Here is a 16,021-nt window from a genome sequence, read left to right on the forward strand (position 1 = left end):
GAGGCCGAGGTGGGTGGATTGCTTGAGCCCAGAAGTTGGAGACCAGCCTGCACAACATGGTGAAACCTTGTCTCTATTAAAAAATACAAAAGCCAAGCACGGTGGCCCATGCTTGTAATCCCAACACTTTGGGCAGGTGGATCGCTTGAGGTCAGGAGTTGGAGACCAGCCTGGCCAACATGGCGAAACCCTGTCTCTATTAAAAATTCAAAGATTAGGTGGGTGTGGTGGCAGGCGCCTGTGGTCCCAGCTACTCAGGAGGCTGAGGCAGGTGAATCCCTTGAACCTGGGAGGTGGAGGTTGCAGTAAGCCGAGATTGTGCCACTGCGCTCCAGCCTAGGTGACAGTGAGACCTTGTCACTAAAAAAGAGAGTAAAAGGCCATGATGTGTGCAACTTACTCTCAAATAGTTTAGTCTCTCCTCCCAGATAGATGTGTGTGTGTGTGTGTGTGTGTGTGTGTATATATATATATATGGAAAAAAAAAATAAATGAGGCAAAATGTTAAATAATATTTAGATAAATCTGGATAAAGGGTATATGGGTTTTCATTGCACTATCTTTTCAACTTTTCTATAAATTTGAAATTCCAAAGTATTTGTGTGTCTAAACAAAAAAGGTACAGTTAAAAAAAAAATAAGGAAATTCCAAATGAAAAATAGTTTGAGGGAAAATTGCATGAGATAGATTTAATATTTATTAATACAAATTTTTTATTTAGTGCTAAAATTTATTTAAAATTTGACAAAGCAAATTATTGTAAACAGGCTCAGTGTATAATCTAGGAAGTGCATTTTCAAACATTCGAGTATTCTATACATATTTTATGTTATATGTAAATGTTTTAAACTTAAAATATATATATATATAATTTTAAAAATATACTTAAATTTAAAAAATTTAAAGCCAGTGTGTTTAATGTTTTCTTTTCTCCCCCATAAAACACATGATAATTGTTTAGATATTTATCAGTTGTTCAGTAGTATCTGAATTATTGAATACTTTAAAATGAATTTTACTTTAAAATTAAATGAGTCTTCATCATGCCAAATAATTAGTGTCATTTATGATATGGTTAACTAATTGGCAGTATTCTCAGAAAGTTTCTGCCCAAGCCAACATAAATACCTTTGGGCATTTAGTGTTTGCCCATCCTCTAAAATGTGAAGAGAACTAACCCCAGGCCAGAATGAAAGGTTGGTCATTGGCATGCCTATCATCATACCTCCTTTTTCAGTGTTTCAGCTTGTTAAAAATCTTGCTTGAGTTTAACTTGGACTCCCCCTGCTTATAAACTGTTGTTTTTTTTTTTTTTTTGTGGGGGAGGGTTATAACATATGTATTGATAAAGCACATATTGTAAGCTTGACTTCTAACATCTTAAAGCCAAAATTAGTTCTTCTGGAATTCTACAGTACATATTCTTGCTCATTATATATTCTGGCTTTTTTGCTCATCATTAGGTTTGTGTGGTTCATTTATATTGGTTTGTGTAGTTGTAGATTGTTCATTCTCATTGTTGTATAATATTCCGTCATGTGAATTTTATGTATTTGTTCTTGTGTTGTTAGACCTAATTTTGCTTAGGTTTCCAGAGCTGTCATGCTCTAAAATTCTAGTACCCTATTCTCTCCTCAAAATCAAAACAGGCAATGGAAGAGAAAATCTGATATTTGTACTGTTGTGCTTGACAATTGATATTATAATTAGTGAAAAGACTATAAGATTTAAGTACTAGCTTTGCAACATACTTAACTAGATGATCTTAGGCAAGTCACTGTACCTCTCCAAACCTCTGAAAATGGGATAATAATGTAAGCCTTATCTAACATAAAGGGTTCATTAAGGATCAGAATAAGTAATGTATAAGAATATAGGCTGTACACACACACACACACACACACACGCACACACACACACAAGCACATAAAAATAACAGGATTGGTATTGGTAATGTGAATTTGTTCTTAGCAGGGCATTTGTATTTTTAGCTTTTCATTTCTGATTGTAGAATGAAAAGTTTTAAGAATATGTAGACATTATCGCGTGTATTTTAAGTAGATATTTTTACATAATTAGCAATTATAACTGTTGACAATATTAATTTCAAATATGTACAGTCTGAAGGTAAAATAACTATGAAAGTTAAATAACTATCTCTTTATATGTTTAGGCTCGATTATTTGATGAACCTCAGCTTGCTAGTCTTTGTCTAGATACAATAGACAAAAGCACAATGGATGCAATAAGTGCAGAAGGGTTTACTGATATTGATATAGGTAAGTTCGCTATGAAGTAAATTGTTACATTTTAAGTACAATTAATGCCTTACTTGTCAGCCTTGTTGGAGAAGGGGCTATTTTTAAATCAGTGGCTTTCCCAAATGATTGAAGTCTCTCTAAGAGTTTTGCTTTTTTTTTGTTTTGGTGAAAATATTTCTAAAAGTCTTAACTAGCTCATTGCCTGTTAAAAGATTTCAAATCAAATAAATATTCATTGAATGCCCATCATATGCATGGCATTATTCTAGGGTCCATAGGAAATATAAAAAATAGTAAGAGATGAGTTGTCTTGTTAAGGAAACGTCTGATTGGAGAATCAAAGAACAAATATTTGAAAATTAAGATTTAAAACGCTAATAGAAGAGAGGGCATTAATACCTGGGTGATGAAATAGTCGGTACAGCAAACCCCGATGACACAAGTTTACCTCTGTGACAAACCTGCACATGTACCCCTGAACTTAAAATAAAAATTAAAAAATAAAAGAGAGGACATATGGTAAAATGTGATTTCTGTCTTTTCTAAATTAGATATGTAGAAAATAATTACTATGCAAATCCGGAAGATGGAGTGATTACTTCAAATTGCAGTAGTGTTAGGAAAATTTTGACAGAGGAGGTTCTGATATGAGCCTTAAAGAATGGATAGCACAGTAGGTCCTTGAATAATGTCGTTTCATTATAATGTTGATAAGAAAAAAATGGACACCTGGCGGGGGCCACGATCTGTAGGGTTTACATGTTCTCCTGTATCTTCGTGGTTTTCTCCAGGCCCTCTAGTTTCCTCTCACATCCCAAAGATGTGCATTTAGGTTCTTTCGTGTGTCGAAATGGCCTCAGTCTGAATGAGAGTGTGTGTGAGTATGCCCTGTGATGAAATGATGTACTGTGTGGGATTGGTTCCTGCCTATACCAAGCCACTGGGATAAGCTCTGGCCACCTGAGACTCTGAACTGGAATAAGTGGATTGGAAAATGATTTATCAAGTAAAAATTTGTAAAGTATATGATAATCATACAAATGTTTGATGACGAATGACATAGTATGAAAGCGCTCGGCAAGTCCACTATGTTATTTGCTTTTGAACTGCGTTGTGTGGGAGGTCCTCCTCAAAATGTTCACTTTGTAAACGTTTATTCCTGGATTTAACCCACCACCACTATGACCACTGTCACTCACCGATTCACCAAAAATTGGGTAAATGATTCTCTTTCTTGTCTGTATTAATCTTTCTTAAATGTATGTATAGCTCACATTTATTTCACTGTTCAATTTAGAAGTGCTTTGAGTCTTTATTTAGAAGCTTGGTGGTATTTTTGTGACCAGAAATAGGCCATAGGAACTTAACTCTTGTTTCTATCAGTTAGCTCATGGTAAAGTTGCTTTCGTTAGACACTGTTTCATTTGAAGTCACAGTTTCCAAGAACCCATACGTTGAGGACTTACCGTGTTTGGATAGTGGAGAGGGGAGGGCATTAGCGGCAAGTGGAACCTCAGGAAGAAGTGTATAAGAGGAAGGAGGTGCAAAGCAGGTTAAAGCCAGGTGATAGAGGACCATCTAATGATAGGCTAACAATGTACATTTTGTCTTGTAGGAGAGTAGAGAGATCTAATCCAGGCCCGTGGCTTTAAATACTATCTTTATGATGATAACCCAAAATATGTATCTTCAGTCCCTGTCTTCTTCTGGGCTACAAACTCATATACCCAACTGTCTACTTGACATTCTCATTTGGAGATTTTATAGGCATTTGAAACAGAACAGCTAAAGGAGAACCATTGATTCCTCTCGCTGTCTGTGAGGTCTCTTCTGTTCCTTTCCAACTGTTTTCAGTCTTCCTTAACAACACCACCATGAACCTGATTGCTTGGGCTAAAAACTCCTGTTATTCTTGATTATTCTTTCTCTCATACCCCACATGCAGTCTTATCAGCAGGTGCTCATGGCTCTACTTTGAATATGTATCCTGAATCTGACCACTACTTAACCATATCCGTGGCTACCACCTAGTCTAAGCCACCATTCTCTTTCACCTGGATAATTGCAGTGGTCTCTTGTAGTCTCTCCTTTCATCCAGTCTTGCTCCCATACACTCCATTCTCTACATGGCAGCCAGAATGATCTTTATAGATAAAAAATCAGCCCATATAACTTCCTTGCTTCCAGTGTCTTCCCACATCCATTTGCATAAAATTTAAATTCCTTATAAAAGCTCACAGTAATACAAGGCCTGTGGAGTCAGGCCTTGTATTTGTCAGGCTGTGGTAAGAAATAGACCCAAAAAAGCAGACTGGCTCAAACACAGAAGTTTATTTCACGCTCATATAACAGACCAAGGGAGTATTATAGTCAATAGGTAGTTCTTTCTTGTTGTTCTGTCATGCCCTAGAGCCTAGCTATTATCTGTGTTTTGCTGGCAGATGGGAGAAAGTGTGGATGGGGAAAATACCCACAGATTAAAAGCATTGACCCTGATACAGCACCTACATTTTGGCTGTTATTTTATTGGTCCCATTCAGTTGCAAGATCTCACCTAACTTTGGAGAAGCCAGGAGATGCAGACTAGTCACATCCCAGGAAGAAGAGAAAACATCTTTGGTAAATAGGTAGAAGCCACTACCTACATCTGACTTTGTCTCCTACCATTCTCCCCCTAATTCAATTCCCATATGCGCTGGCCAGGATTATTTATATTCCATTCTTTTGTATTTGCTATTCCTTCTGATTAGGATCCTTCTTCCCCTGAATCTTGGCATCTCAGATTAAAGAAGACCTGAGACTTCAGACCTACTTAATTAGATACCGTGTTCCCCTAAGCAATCCCTGTTCCATTACTCTTGCTCTGATTTATTTTCCTTGTAATACACATTGCTCTCTGAAAGTCTTATCTAGGTATTTGTCTCTGTATATATATGTTGATTGTTTACTTTTCTCTCCTAAATTGTAAACTCCTTGAAGGCAGGGACTTTGTCTTGTGTACAACTCTATCACTAGCACCAAAGACAGAAGAATATAGTACATGTTCAGCTGATATTTGTTGATTAACTGGACTGACTGGCTGTGTCTAGAATAATGCTTTTTCTTCCCATCTTGGCTGGCTCTCACACAGTCTTAAGATCTTGGCTAAAATAACACTTCCATATGACTCATTTTTTGGGAGCTGATACCCCACCCTCGTCCATGATACTTGTTATAGTCCTCTGTTCTAACATCCTGTTGTTAGTTGATGTATTGCACAGTACCTTGGGAACAAATAATACACTGTTTATAATATACTGAAGGACGGGGAGTAAATCAGATTCCTCCCCAGCACCTGCATGTGGTGTCTGTTGAGTACTGGATATTTGAGAGCCCTAAACACTGCCCAAGTTGTTAATGAAACATTGCTTAATCCTAAGATTTCCTCCCTGTTAGGGGCTGTCAGATGCTTCATTTGTTCTTCAGTGTGTTCTCATTTGAAGCATTACTGCCTGCATCTGGGTAACTTACACCTTATAAATTGCTCTTAAATTATGCATGCCGTTGGAGCCTGGGAATCTTGAAGTATGTGCCTTGTACAGGGTAGAAGCCAATAAATATTTGGTCATTTGATTTGACTCACAGTTGTTTATTTGAAAACTCAGTATTGTGTTAATATTTATGAAACAATCTGCTGTGTTTTTCTGATCTTTATTTGGTTCTCAGCTTTAACTTCGTACTTTAACACATCTGCCAGTAGAAGACCTATGTGTTTGTCTTTCTACCCCATAGACTAGTTTGTTTCAAATGTACTTGTTAAAAATTGGTAATTAATTAAAAAACATTTTTTATCAAAGTTATTATTATTATTTTTGTTTTTTTTGGTAGAGACGGGGTTTCGCCATGTTGCCTAGGTAGGTCTCGAACTCCTGTGCTCAAGCCATCTGCCCGCCTCAGCCTCCCAAAGTGCTGGGATTACAGGTGTGAACTATTATGCCTAGCCCCAAAAATTGGTAATCCAAGAGAAGACTGGGAGCTGAAAGAAAGGGCTGGCTTCAGGAGCTTTTTGTAGCTGTCTTATATTCTCAGGATGTTTTTTCTCCTCTGGGATTTGAATATGTGTTCTGGAGGAAGAGATACTGTTTCTTACAGCCTTTTGCTAAAGGAAGAAGATAATTTATCACGTTGATAGAACAAAATGAATTTACACCAAGGGTAGTATGATGTGCTTTTTTTTTAGTAATAAAGTTTATGTGTTTATCTCTGCGGAAGTTATTAGCATACCAAGTGGAGACATGTAGGTTCAAAGTCTTCTGGTTTTCCATCAAATGGTTGTGTCATATTGATTGCATTTAATTTACTTGTGAAAGGGCTTCGTGGTGCCATAGTTTATACTCATCTGCTCAGCTACAATAAGAGATACTAAAGTTTGATTTTTAAAAAAAAATTATGTGTAACCAGTTTATTTTTAACATGTTATTAAGCCTCTCCTGTGTTCTTGGGACTATGATACCTTTGCTAGGATATTACTTATGTTTGATATTAAGCAAATATTTGGCTCTTAGCATGTGTAGACCATTGCAGAAAAGTTTTTGTTTGTTTGTTTGTTTGTTTTTTGGAGGCAGAGTTTTGCTCTTGTCACTCAGGCTGGAGTGCAATGGCGTGATCTTGACTCACTGCAGCCTCCGCCTCCGGGGTTCAAGCGATTCTCCTGACCCCAGCATCCCAAGTAGCTGGGATTACACAGGCACCTGCCACCACGCCCTGCTAACTTTTGTATTTTTTGTGGAGATGGGGTTTCACCCTGTTGGCCAGGGTGGTCTCGAACTCCTGACCTCAGGTGATCACTCTCCTCGGCCTCCCAAAGTGCTGGGATTACAAGAGTGAGCCACTGTGCCTGCCCATATTGTAGAATAGTATTTAAAGAAATGTTTATCTGATATGTATTTATGGATAATGTAATCATATTTAATGCTTTAATTGATTTCTGCTGTAACTATAGCATACTCATTTTTATTTAAATTTAATTTAAAGTATAACTATTAGATATTTCATAGAAGTGCCTATTTTATCTAGGTTCTTTAGAGATTTTCCTATCCATCTAGAAGTGTCGTTTTTTAGGAACTGGGGTATTTATTATTTTTTTATTAGCACAAACACATTTATTTATTAACCAAAGGGATGATCCTAATTAATCCAAGACACTTTGAAATAGCTGCATGTGAAACGTTTGTGATAAAGATAATTGAACACAGTAATGAAAAAAAACACTATGGAGATTTGCTCATTGAACTGAGCTTGATCATTCTATTAGTTAACTCCTGTCCAAAGCGATGATGGAATTTTTATTCTACTTTTTCATAGATCCGAGTACAGGCGACATTGTTCATGACACAGTACACCACTAATTTCCCATCTTTCAGTTTTCTTGTTATTGTGTTTTCCTTCCCATCCCACTCCTGATGCTGAACCAATGCACCATCTGCAAAGCTGCACACAGTCTGAGTTTTTCTGCCATCAGCTGTGGTTTCTTCAAACTTCTCTCCCAGGGTACAAGAAAACTGTGTTTTCAAAGTGCTCTCGGTTTTTATGGTGAGGTTTTTGCCATCACAAGTGATGATACAATCTGGCTTGGCCATTGCGTCCATTTTTCGCAAAGCAGTTCCCACTCCTCCTCCTTCATGTATTCATCAAAGCGTTTGCTGTCCACCAGGCGCCATCTTCCTCCCAGCTGCTGAACTGTGGCCATGGTGGGCGTGGGCGGGCATATGCAGAGCAGGGTTGCCGTCGGCGTGGGCAGCATGCTGTCGAACTGGGGTATTTATTTTGACCCTTTGAGAAATCTAAAATGTTTTATTTTACCTGCCTATATTAAACAATATGTACTGGATATAATTTAGGATTCTTGTGATTATTAATGCTCACTAAGTATCAGTTACATTATTATTGTACAGTGAAGCCCTCAGGTCTGTGAAGTGTTGTTTTTTTAAAAAACTCTATAAGACCCTTGATAGCTATTCTTTTCAAGTGCTTAACGTCTTCTTTTCACAAATTTCCTCTTTTCTCTATCCCTGTTAGATTGCAGTTTATCATTTCATTCTAGTATATTAGCCTCTAAAGCCCCTTTCTCTTCTGAACTTATTGCTTCTGGGCTGTTAGAACTTAAAAGTAACTGAGCTTATTTTAATTTTGCCTATCATAAGAGGAAAAGGGTTCTGAGTGAGGACCTGAGGTACAGGCATGACGTTTATACTTGGATGTCAAATAGGAATTTCAAACTTAGTATGTCTAAAATGAAACTTCAGCTCTTTCCCCACCCCAAACCTGCACCTCCTGTGGTCTTTCCCATCTTGGTTGATGCCACCCTCATCCCTCCAGTGCATAAGCTATATAAACCTTGCAGTTATTCTTGACTCCTCTCTTTAAATCACACCTCACATCCAATCTGTTAGGAAATCTAATTGAGTCTTCCTTCAGAATATGTTCCAAATATGATCAATTTTCACCACTTCCACTGCTACCCTCCTTGTCCAGGCCACCATCCCTGACCTGGATCGATGCAAGAGCCTCCAACTGATATTGTCTCCACTATAGCCTCTTCTCAACACAGAAGCCAGGGTGATCCTTTCAGAACATAAAATGTGACAACTCAGAATCCTCCAGGCATTCTCCATGTCACTTAGAGTAAAAGCCAAATGATCTACAGGGTGCTGCATGATTGCCCCCTCTCCCCACAGCCTCTGGCCTCCTTGCCTGCTACTCTTCCCTCCTGCTCACTCCACTCCACCACGTTGGCCTCCTTACCATTCCTCAGATATGCCAGGCACACTTTAATATGAGAGCCTTTGTACTTTTAGTCCTGGAATACTATTCCTCTAGGTATCTATTTGGCTTACTCCCCCACTTCCTTCATGTCTTGGCATAAGTGAAGCCTGCCTAAACCACCCGATTTTATTTTATTTTATTATTTTTTGGCACAGTCTCACTCTGTTGCCTGGGCTGGAGTACAGTGGCATGATCATGGCTCACTGCAGCCTGCAACCTCCCAGGCTCGAGTGATCCTGCTGTCTCAGCCTCCTGAGTAGCTGAGACTACAAGTGCATGCCACCATGCCTGGCTAATTTTTAAAAACTTTTTTGTAGAGATGGGGTCTCACTATATTGCCCAGGCTGGCCTGAAACTCCTGGGCTCAAGCCTGTCTCAGCCTCCTAAATTGCTGGGACTACTGGCATGGGTCACCATGCCTGGCCCCTTCCTATTTTAAACTGCATTTCTGATTCTCCTTAACCTGACATATTTGCCCATGTATATCATCTAAGATACTCGAATTTACTTGTGTTTATTTAATCTGTTTCTCCTCATTAGAATGTAAGCTCCATGAGGGCAGGAATTTTTAACTTTTTGTTCAGTGATATATCAGTGCTGGCTGGGCGCGGTGGCTCACGCCTGTAATCCCAGCACTTTGGAAGGCCGAGGCAGGCAGATCACTTCAGGTCGGAAGTTTGAGACCAGACTGGCCAACATGGTGAAACCCTGTCTCTACTAAAAATATAAAAATTAGCCAGGTGTGGTGGCCCGTGCCAGTAATCCAAGCTACTCAGGAGGCTGAGGCAGGAGAATTGCTTGAACCTAGGAGGCAGAGGTTGCATTGAGCCGAGATTGTGCCTCTGCACTCCAGCCTGAGCAACAGAATGAGACTCTATATCCAAAATATATACATACATATCTATATATATATATATATATATATATATATATATATATATATAATTGCCTAATAGTACCTGGCACGTAGTGCTTAATAATAAATATTTACTGAATGAACGAATGAATTATAATCTGTAGACTTTAAGAATTTATGTAATTGGAACCTTTTTCTGTGGCTTGTTAATCTTATTCTGGATAGTTGAGTTTACTTGATAAATGGCATAAATATATAAGGAGAGTACCGTATCTTAATATTGCATGTATGGTAAGTAATAAATTGATTGTTAAACTGATTTTTATGGAACACTTTGGAGTTTAAGTCCTTTAATTATTTAGTATTTTAAAGTATAAAGTCTGTAGTTTTAAGTGTCTAACCTATTTTTTGTTGAGATCTGAAAACTTAATATAAGTGTGTCTGTTGGTATTGCTTGGTTAGAGAGCTAAAATATTTCTAATTGGGTTTATTTTGTATTTTGCCTATAGATACACTCTGTGCAGTTCTAGAGAGAGACACACTCAGTATTCGAGAAAGTCGACTTTTTGGAGCTGTTGTACGCTGGGCAGAAGCAGAATGTCAGAGACAACAATTACCTGTGACTTTTGGGAATAAACAAAAAGTTCTAGGAAAAGCACTTTCCTTAATCCGGTTCCCACTGATGACAATTGAGGAATTTGCAGCAGGTAAGGGTATAAATTCACCAAAATCTATTTGAAACTGTTTTAATAGTCTGTCAGGGCTGGGCCTGGTGGCTCACACCTATAATCCCAGCACTTTCGAGAGGCCAAGGCAGGTGGATCACTTGAGGACAGGAGTTCGACACCAGCCTTGTCAACATGGTAAAACCCCGTCTCTACTGAAAGTACAAAAAATTAGGCATGGTGGTGGGCACCTGTAATCTCAGCTACTCAGGAGGCTGAGGCAGGAGAATCGCTTGAACCCAGGAGACGGAGGTTGCAGTGAGCCGAGATCATGCCGTTGCATTCCAGCCCGGGCGACAGAGCGAGATTCCACGAGACTCCATCTCAAAAAAAAAAAAAAAAATTCTATCAGTCTCCCTGCGCCAGAGAGGAAAAGAAGCTTTTATTCAGTACTAATCACATGACAAACATATATGCGAGTGTATGATTTTAAGCCCTTCAAAATTATATTATCCACATTGTATAGGTTAGAGAAGTAAAGTTGGGAGAGGTTGAGTGCCTTACCCCAGGTTATGACAGATCTTTTTGGCTTTTTTTTTTTCTTTCTTTTTTTTTTTTTGAGACAAAGTCTTCCTCTGTTGCCCAGGCTGGAGTGCCGTGGCACAAACGCATTTCACTGAAGCCTCCACCTCCCAGGCTCAATCAATCCTCCCACCTCAGCCTCCCAAATAGCAGGGACTATAGGTGCACACTACCATGCTCAGCTAATTTTTTAATTTTTTTTATAGAGACAGGATTTCACCATCCTGTCAGGGCTGGTCTTGAACTCCTGGGCTCAAGCCTCCCAAAGTGCTGGGATTACAGGTGTAAGCCACCACGCCCAGCCTCTGTTTGACTCTTAAGGTCGATGCTTCTGATTAAAATCAGACAGATCTGTTTTGAGTCTCCATGACCACTTCTGACCTGTTTTCATTACCCATGTCATAATTGACTATTATCTGCCTTTAAATCACGGCCAGATTGATTCAAAAGAAAGAAAAGTCTCATGGGTTTTTTTTTGTTTTTTTTTTTTGAGACAGGGTCTCCCTCTGTTGCTCAGGCTGGAGTGCGGTCGTGCCATCTCAGCTCACCGCAACGTCCACCTCCTGGGTTCAAGCGATTCTCACACCTCAGCCTCCTGAGTAGCTGGGATTACAGGCGTGCACCACCACAAACTAATTTTTGTATTTTTAGTAGAGACAGAGTTTCACCATATTTGTCAAGCTGGTCTTGAACTCCTGACCTCAGGTGATCTGCCCACCTCGGGCTCCCAAAGTGCTGGGATTATAGGCATGAGCCACTGTGCCTAGCTCTCATGATTTTTTAAAAAATAATTTCAACTTTTATTTTAAATTCGGGGTAACGTGCAGATTTGTTTCATGTGTATATTGTGTGATGCTGAAGTTTGAGGTACAGTTGATTGCATCACTTAGGCAGTGAGCATAGTGTCCAGTAGTTAGTTTTTTAACTCTTTTCCCCCTTCTGTCCCTTCCTCTTTTCCCCTTTTTAACAGTCCTCAGTGCTTATTGTTTCCATCTTTATGTCCATGTGTATCCAATGTTTAGCTTCCACAAGTGAGAACATATGGTATTTGGTTTACTGTTTCTGCATTAACTCACTTAAGATAATGGCTTCTAGCTGCATCCATGTTGCTGTGAAAGGCATGATTTTGTTCTTTTTTATGGCTTTATAGTATTCTGTGGTGTGTGTGTGTGTCCGTGTGTGTGTGTGTGTGTCACATTCTCTACCCAGTCTACCACTGATGGGCACCCAGGTTGAGTCAGTGTCGTTGCTGTGATGAACATATGAGTGCATGTGTCTTTTGGTGGAACATTTTCTTTTCTTTTGGATATATAACCAGTAATGGGATTGCTGGGTTGACTGGTAGTTCTATGTTTTTTGGGTTTTTTTGGGGGTTGTTTGTGGTTTTTTTTTTTTTTGAGACAGAGCCTCACTCTGTCACCCAGGCTGGAGTACAGTGGTACAATCTCAGCTTACTGCAACTTCCATCTCCTGGGTTCAAGCAATTCTCCCACCTCAGCCTCCTGAGTAACTGGGACTACATACGCCCGCCACCAAGCTCAGCTAATTTTCGTATTTTTTGGTAGAGATGGGGTTTCACCATGTTGTGCAGGCTGGTCTTGAACTGTTGACCTGAAGTGATCCACCTGCCTCAGCCTCCCAGAGTGCTGGGATTACAGACATGAGCCACTGTGCCCAACCTTGGTAGTTCTGAGTTCTTTAAAAAATCTCCAAACTGCTTCCCACAATGGCTAACCTTATCTACATTCCCACCATCAGTGAATACGAATTCCCTTTTCTTTGTAGCCTTGCCAGCAACTGTTTTTTTTATTTTAATAGGCATTCTGAGGAGTATGAGATGGTATCTCATTGTAGTTTGGATTTGCATTTCTCTGATGATTAGTGATGTTGAGGATTTTTTTCATGTTTGTTGGCTGCTTGTATATCTTCTTTTGAGAAATGTCTGTTCATATTTTTTGGCCCACTTTTTATGAGTTTTTTTTTTCTTATTGAATTGTTAAAATTCCCTGTAGATCCTGGATATTAGACCTTTGTCCAACACATAGTTTGTGAATATTTTCTCCCATTCTATAGGTTGTCCATTTGTTGGGTTGATAGTTTCTTTTACTGTGCAGAAGCTCTTTAGTTTAATTAGGTCCTACTTGTCAGTTTTTGTTTTTGTTGCAATTGCTTTTGAGGACTTTGTCATAAATTCTCTCCCAAGGCCAGTGTCCAGGAAAGTATTTCCTAGGTTTTCTTCTAGGATTCTTATAGTTTGAGGTCTTACTTTAAATCTTTAATCCATCTTGAGTTAATTTTTATGTATGGTGAAAGGTAGGGGTCCAGTTTCATTCTTCAGCATATGGCTAGCCAGCTTTCCCAGCACCCTTTACTGAATAGAGGGATCTTTCCCCATTGCTTATTTTTGTCAACTTTGTCAAAGATGAGGTGCTGTAGGTCTGCAGCTTTATTTCTGCATTCTCTTTTCTGTTCCATTGGTGTATGTGTCTGTTTTTGTACCAGTAACATGCTGTTTTGGTTACTGTAGCCTTATAGTATAGTTTGAAATCCAGTGGTAATGTGATGCCTCCAATTTTGTTCTTTCTGCTTAGGATTGCTTTGGCTATTTAGGCTTTTTTTTTGTTCCATGCGTATTTTAGAATATTTTTCTAGTTCTGTGAAAAATGATGTTGGTAGTTTGATAGAAATAGCATTAAATCTGTAGATTGCTTTGGGCAATATGGTCATTTGAACGATATTGAGTCTTCCAATCCACGAGCATATAATGTTTTTCCATTTGTTTGTGTCATCTGTGATTTCCTCCAGCAGTGTTTTATAGTTCTCCTTGTAGAGATCTTTTACTTGGTAAAAATATATCTAACCAAGATGTATGGATGTAAAAATACCTGGTAGAAATACATCTTAGTTAGATGTATTTCTAGGTATTTTATTTTTTGTGTGGACATGGTAAATAGGATTGCATTCATGATTTGGCTCTCAGCTTGAACATTACTGGCGTATAGAAATGCTGCTGACTTTTGTACATTAATTTTATATTCTGAGGCTTTACTGAAGTTCTTTATCAGTTCCAGGAGCCTTTGGTGGAACTTTTTTTTTTTTTTTTTTGAGATGGAGTTTTGCTGTTTGTTGCCTAGGCTGGAGTGCACTGGCACGATCTCAGCTCACTGCAACCTCTGCCTCCTGGGTTCAAGAGATTCTCCTGCCTCAGCCTCCCGAGTAGCTGGGATTACAGGTGCCTGCCACGGTGCCTAGCTAATTTTTGTATTTTTAGTAGAGACGGGGTTTCACCATGTTGGCCAGGCTGGTCTCAAACTCCTGACCTCAGGTGATCCACCCTGTCTTGGCCTCCCAAAGCGCTGGGATTACAGGCGTGAGCCACCGCACCTAGCCTGGTGGAATCTTTAGGGTTCTGTAGGTATAGAAGCATATCATCTGTGAAGAGAGATAGTTTGACTTCTTTTCTTATTTGGGTGCATTTTATTTCTTTTCCTTTCCTGATTGCTCTGGCTGGGACTACCAGTACTATGTTGAATAGGAGTGGTTAGAGTGAGCATCCTTGTCTTTTTCTAATTTCAAAGGGAATGCCTCTAGCTTTTGCCCATTCAGCATGGTGTTAGTTGTGGATTTATCATAGATGGCTCTTGTTATTTTGGGGATATTGTTTTGATGCCTAGTTTGTTGAGGGCTTTTATCATGAAGAGATGCTGGATTTTATTGAATGCTTTTTCATGTCTATTGAGACAGTCATATGGTTTTTATTTTTAACACTATTTCATGATTGTTTTGAATTGTATTACTTTTTATTTTTCGATTTTATTTTAGTTTTAAAGATGAAGTCTTGCCATGTTGCTCAGGCTGGCCGTGAGCTTCTGGGCTCAAGTGATTCTTCCACCTTCACCTCTTAGCCAATGTGCCTGGCTGAATTGTATTTCATTATGCTTATTGGCCTATTTATTTTCCTTTACATTATTCATGTCTTTTGTTGTTCTGTTGGTGTGTTCAAATTTTGTTTTACTGGTTTATCTTACGTTGATTGTTTGTATATTTATTATACCAATTTTTTTTTTCTGACTTATACTTGTTCCAATTTTCTCCAAGATTGTTTTTGTTTTTGCTGATAAGAATCAGTGTTTGGGTTTTTTTTAAATAAACTTTTGAAATTAAAGTTTAACATCCATATAGTAAAATGAACAAATAAAGTGAACATACTTATTTAACCAATTTATCCTACTGTACTAGTACCCCAGAAGCCTTTGTCATGACCCTCTAAGTCACTAATCTCCCTCTGAAAGGTGACTACTTTCTGTCTTCTATAAATTAGTTGTGTCCATATGTAAACTTTATATAAAGGAAATCATATATATGGTGTGTATTCATTTTTGTGTGGCTTCTTTCTCTTAACATTACGCCTGTTAGATTCATCCATGTGGTTGAGTGTGGCAGTAGTTCATTCTTTTTCATTGCTTTATAATATTCTGTTATACAACTGTGCCATGATTTATCCATTTTACTGTTGTTGGATATATGGATTATTTCTGTTTGGGGACCATTGAGGCCATTCTTGTACATGTGATTTGGTATACATACGTAAACATTTCTGTTGGATATATACGAGTGGAATTGCTAAGTCATGGAGTGTGCATATGGTCGGCTTTAGTAGATCCTGCCATCCTGCCAAACAGTCCCTTAAAGTGGTTGTAACAGTTTACACTCATCAACAAAGTGAAGAGACATAAGAGTTCGTTTTGGTTGCCCACATCCTCTCCAATACTTCGTATTGTCAGTTTTTGTAGTTCTAGCCATTTGTGTGGATGTGAGGACGTATTTCATTTTGGTTTTAAATTTCATATCAC

The 16,021-nt window shown here is 38.6% G+C and overlaps 1 protein-coding gene and 1 pseudogene across 1 annotated transcript in view; one reads left to right on the forward strand and one right to left on the reverse strand.

Moving 5' to 3' along the window:
- The window catches only part of BTBD1 (BTB domain containing 1), a 53,869-nt gene that overhangs the window by 17,932 nt on the left and 19,916 nt on the right, over positions 1–16,021 (forward strand). Inside the window, exons 3-4 of the mRNA XM_001160707.8 lie at positions 2,174–2,279; positions 10,431–10,628. Of these exons, the coding sequence (XP_001160707.1) occupies positions 2,174–2,279; positions 10,431–10,628 (304 nt within the window). The remainder of the gene's footprint in view (positions 1–2,173; positions 2,280–10,430; positions 10,629–16,021) is intronic.
- On the reverse strand, positions 7,565–8,115 carry LOC107968399 (fatty acid-binding protein 5-like; annotated as a pseudogene).

The sequence above is a fragment of the Pan troglodytes genome, chromosome 16, assembly GCF_028858775.2.
Source record: "Pan troglodytes isolate AG18354 chromosome 16, NHGRI_mPanTro3-v2.0_pri, whole genome shotgun sequence".
NCBI classification, from domain to species: Eukaryota; Metazoa; Chordata; class Mammalia; order Primates; family Hominidae; genus Pan; species Pan troglodytes.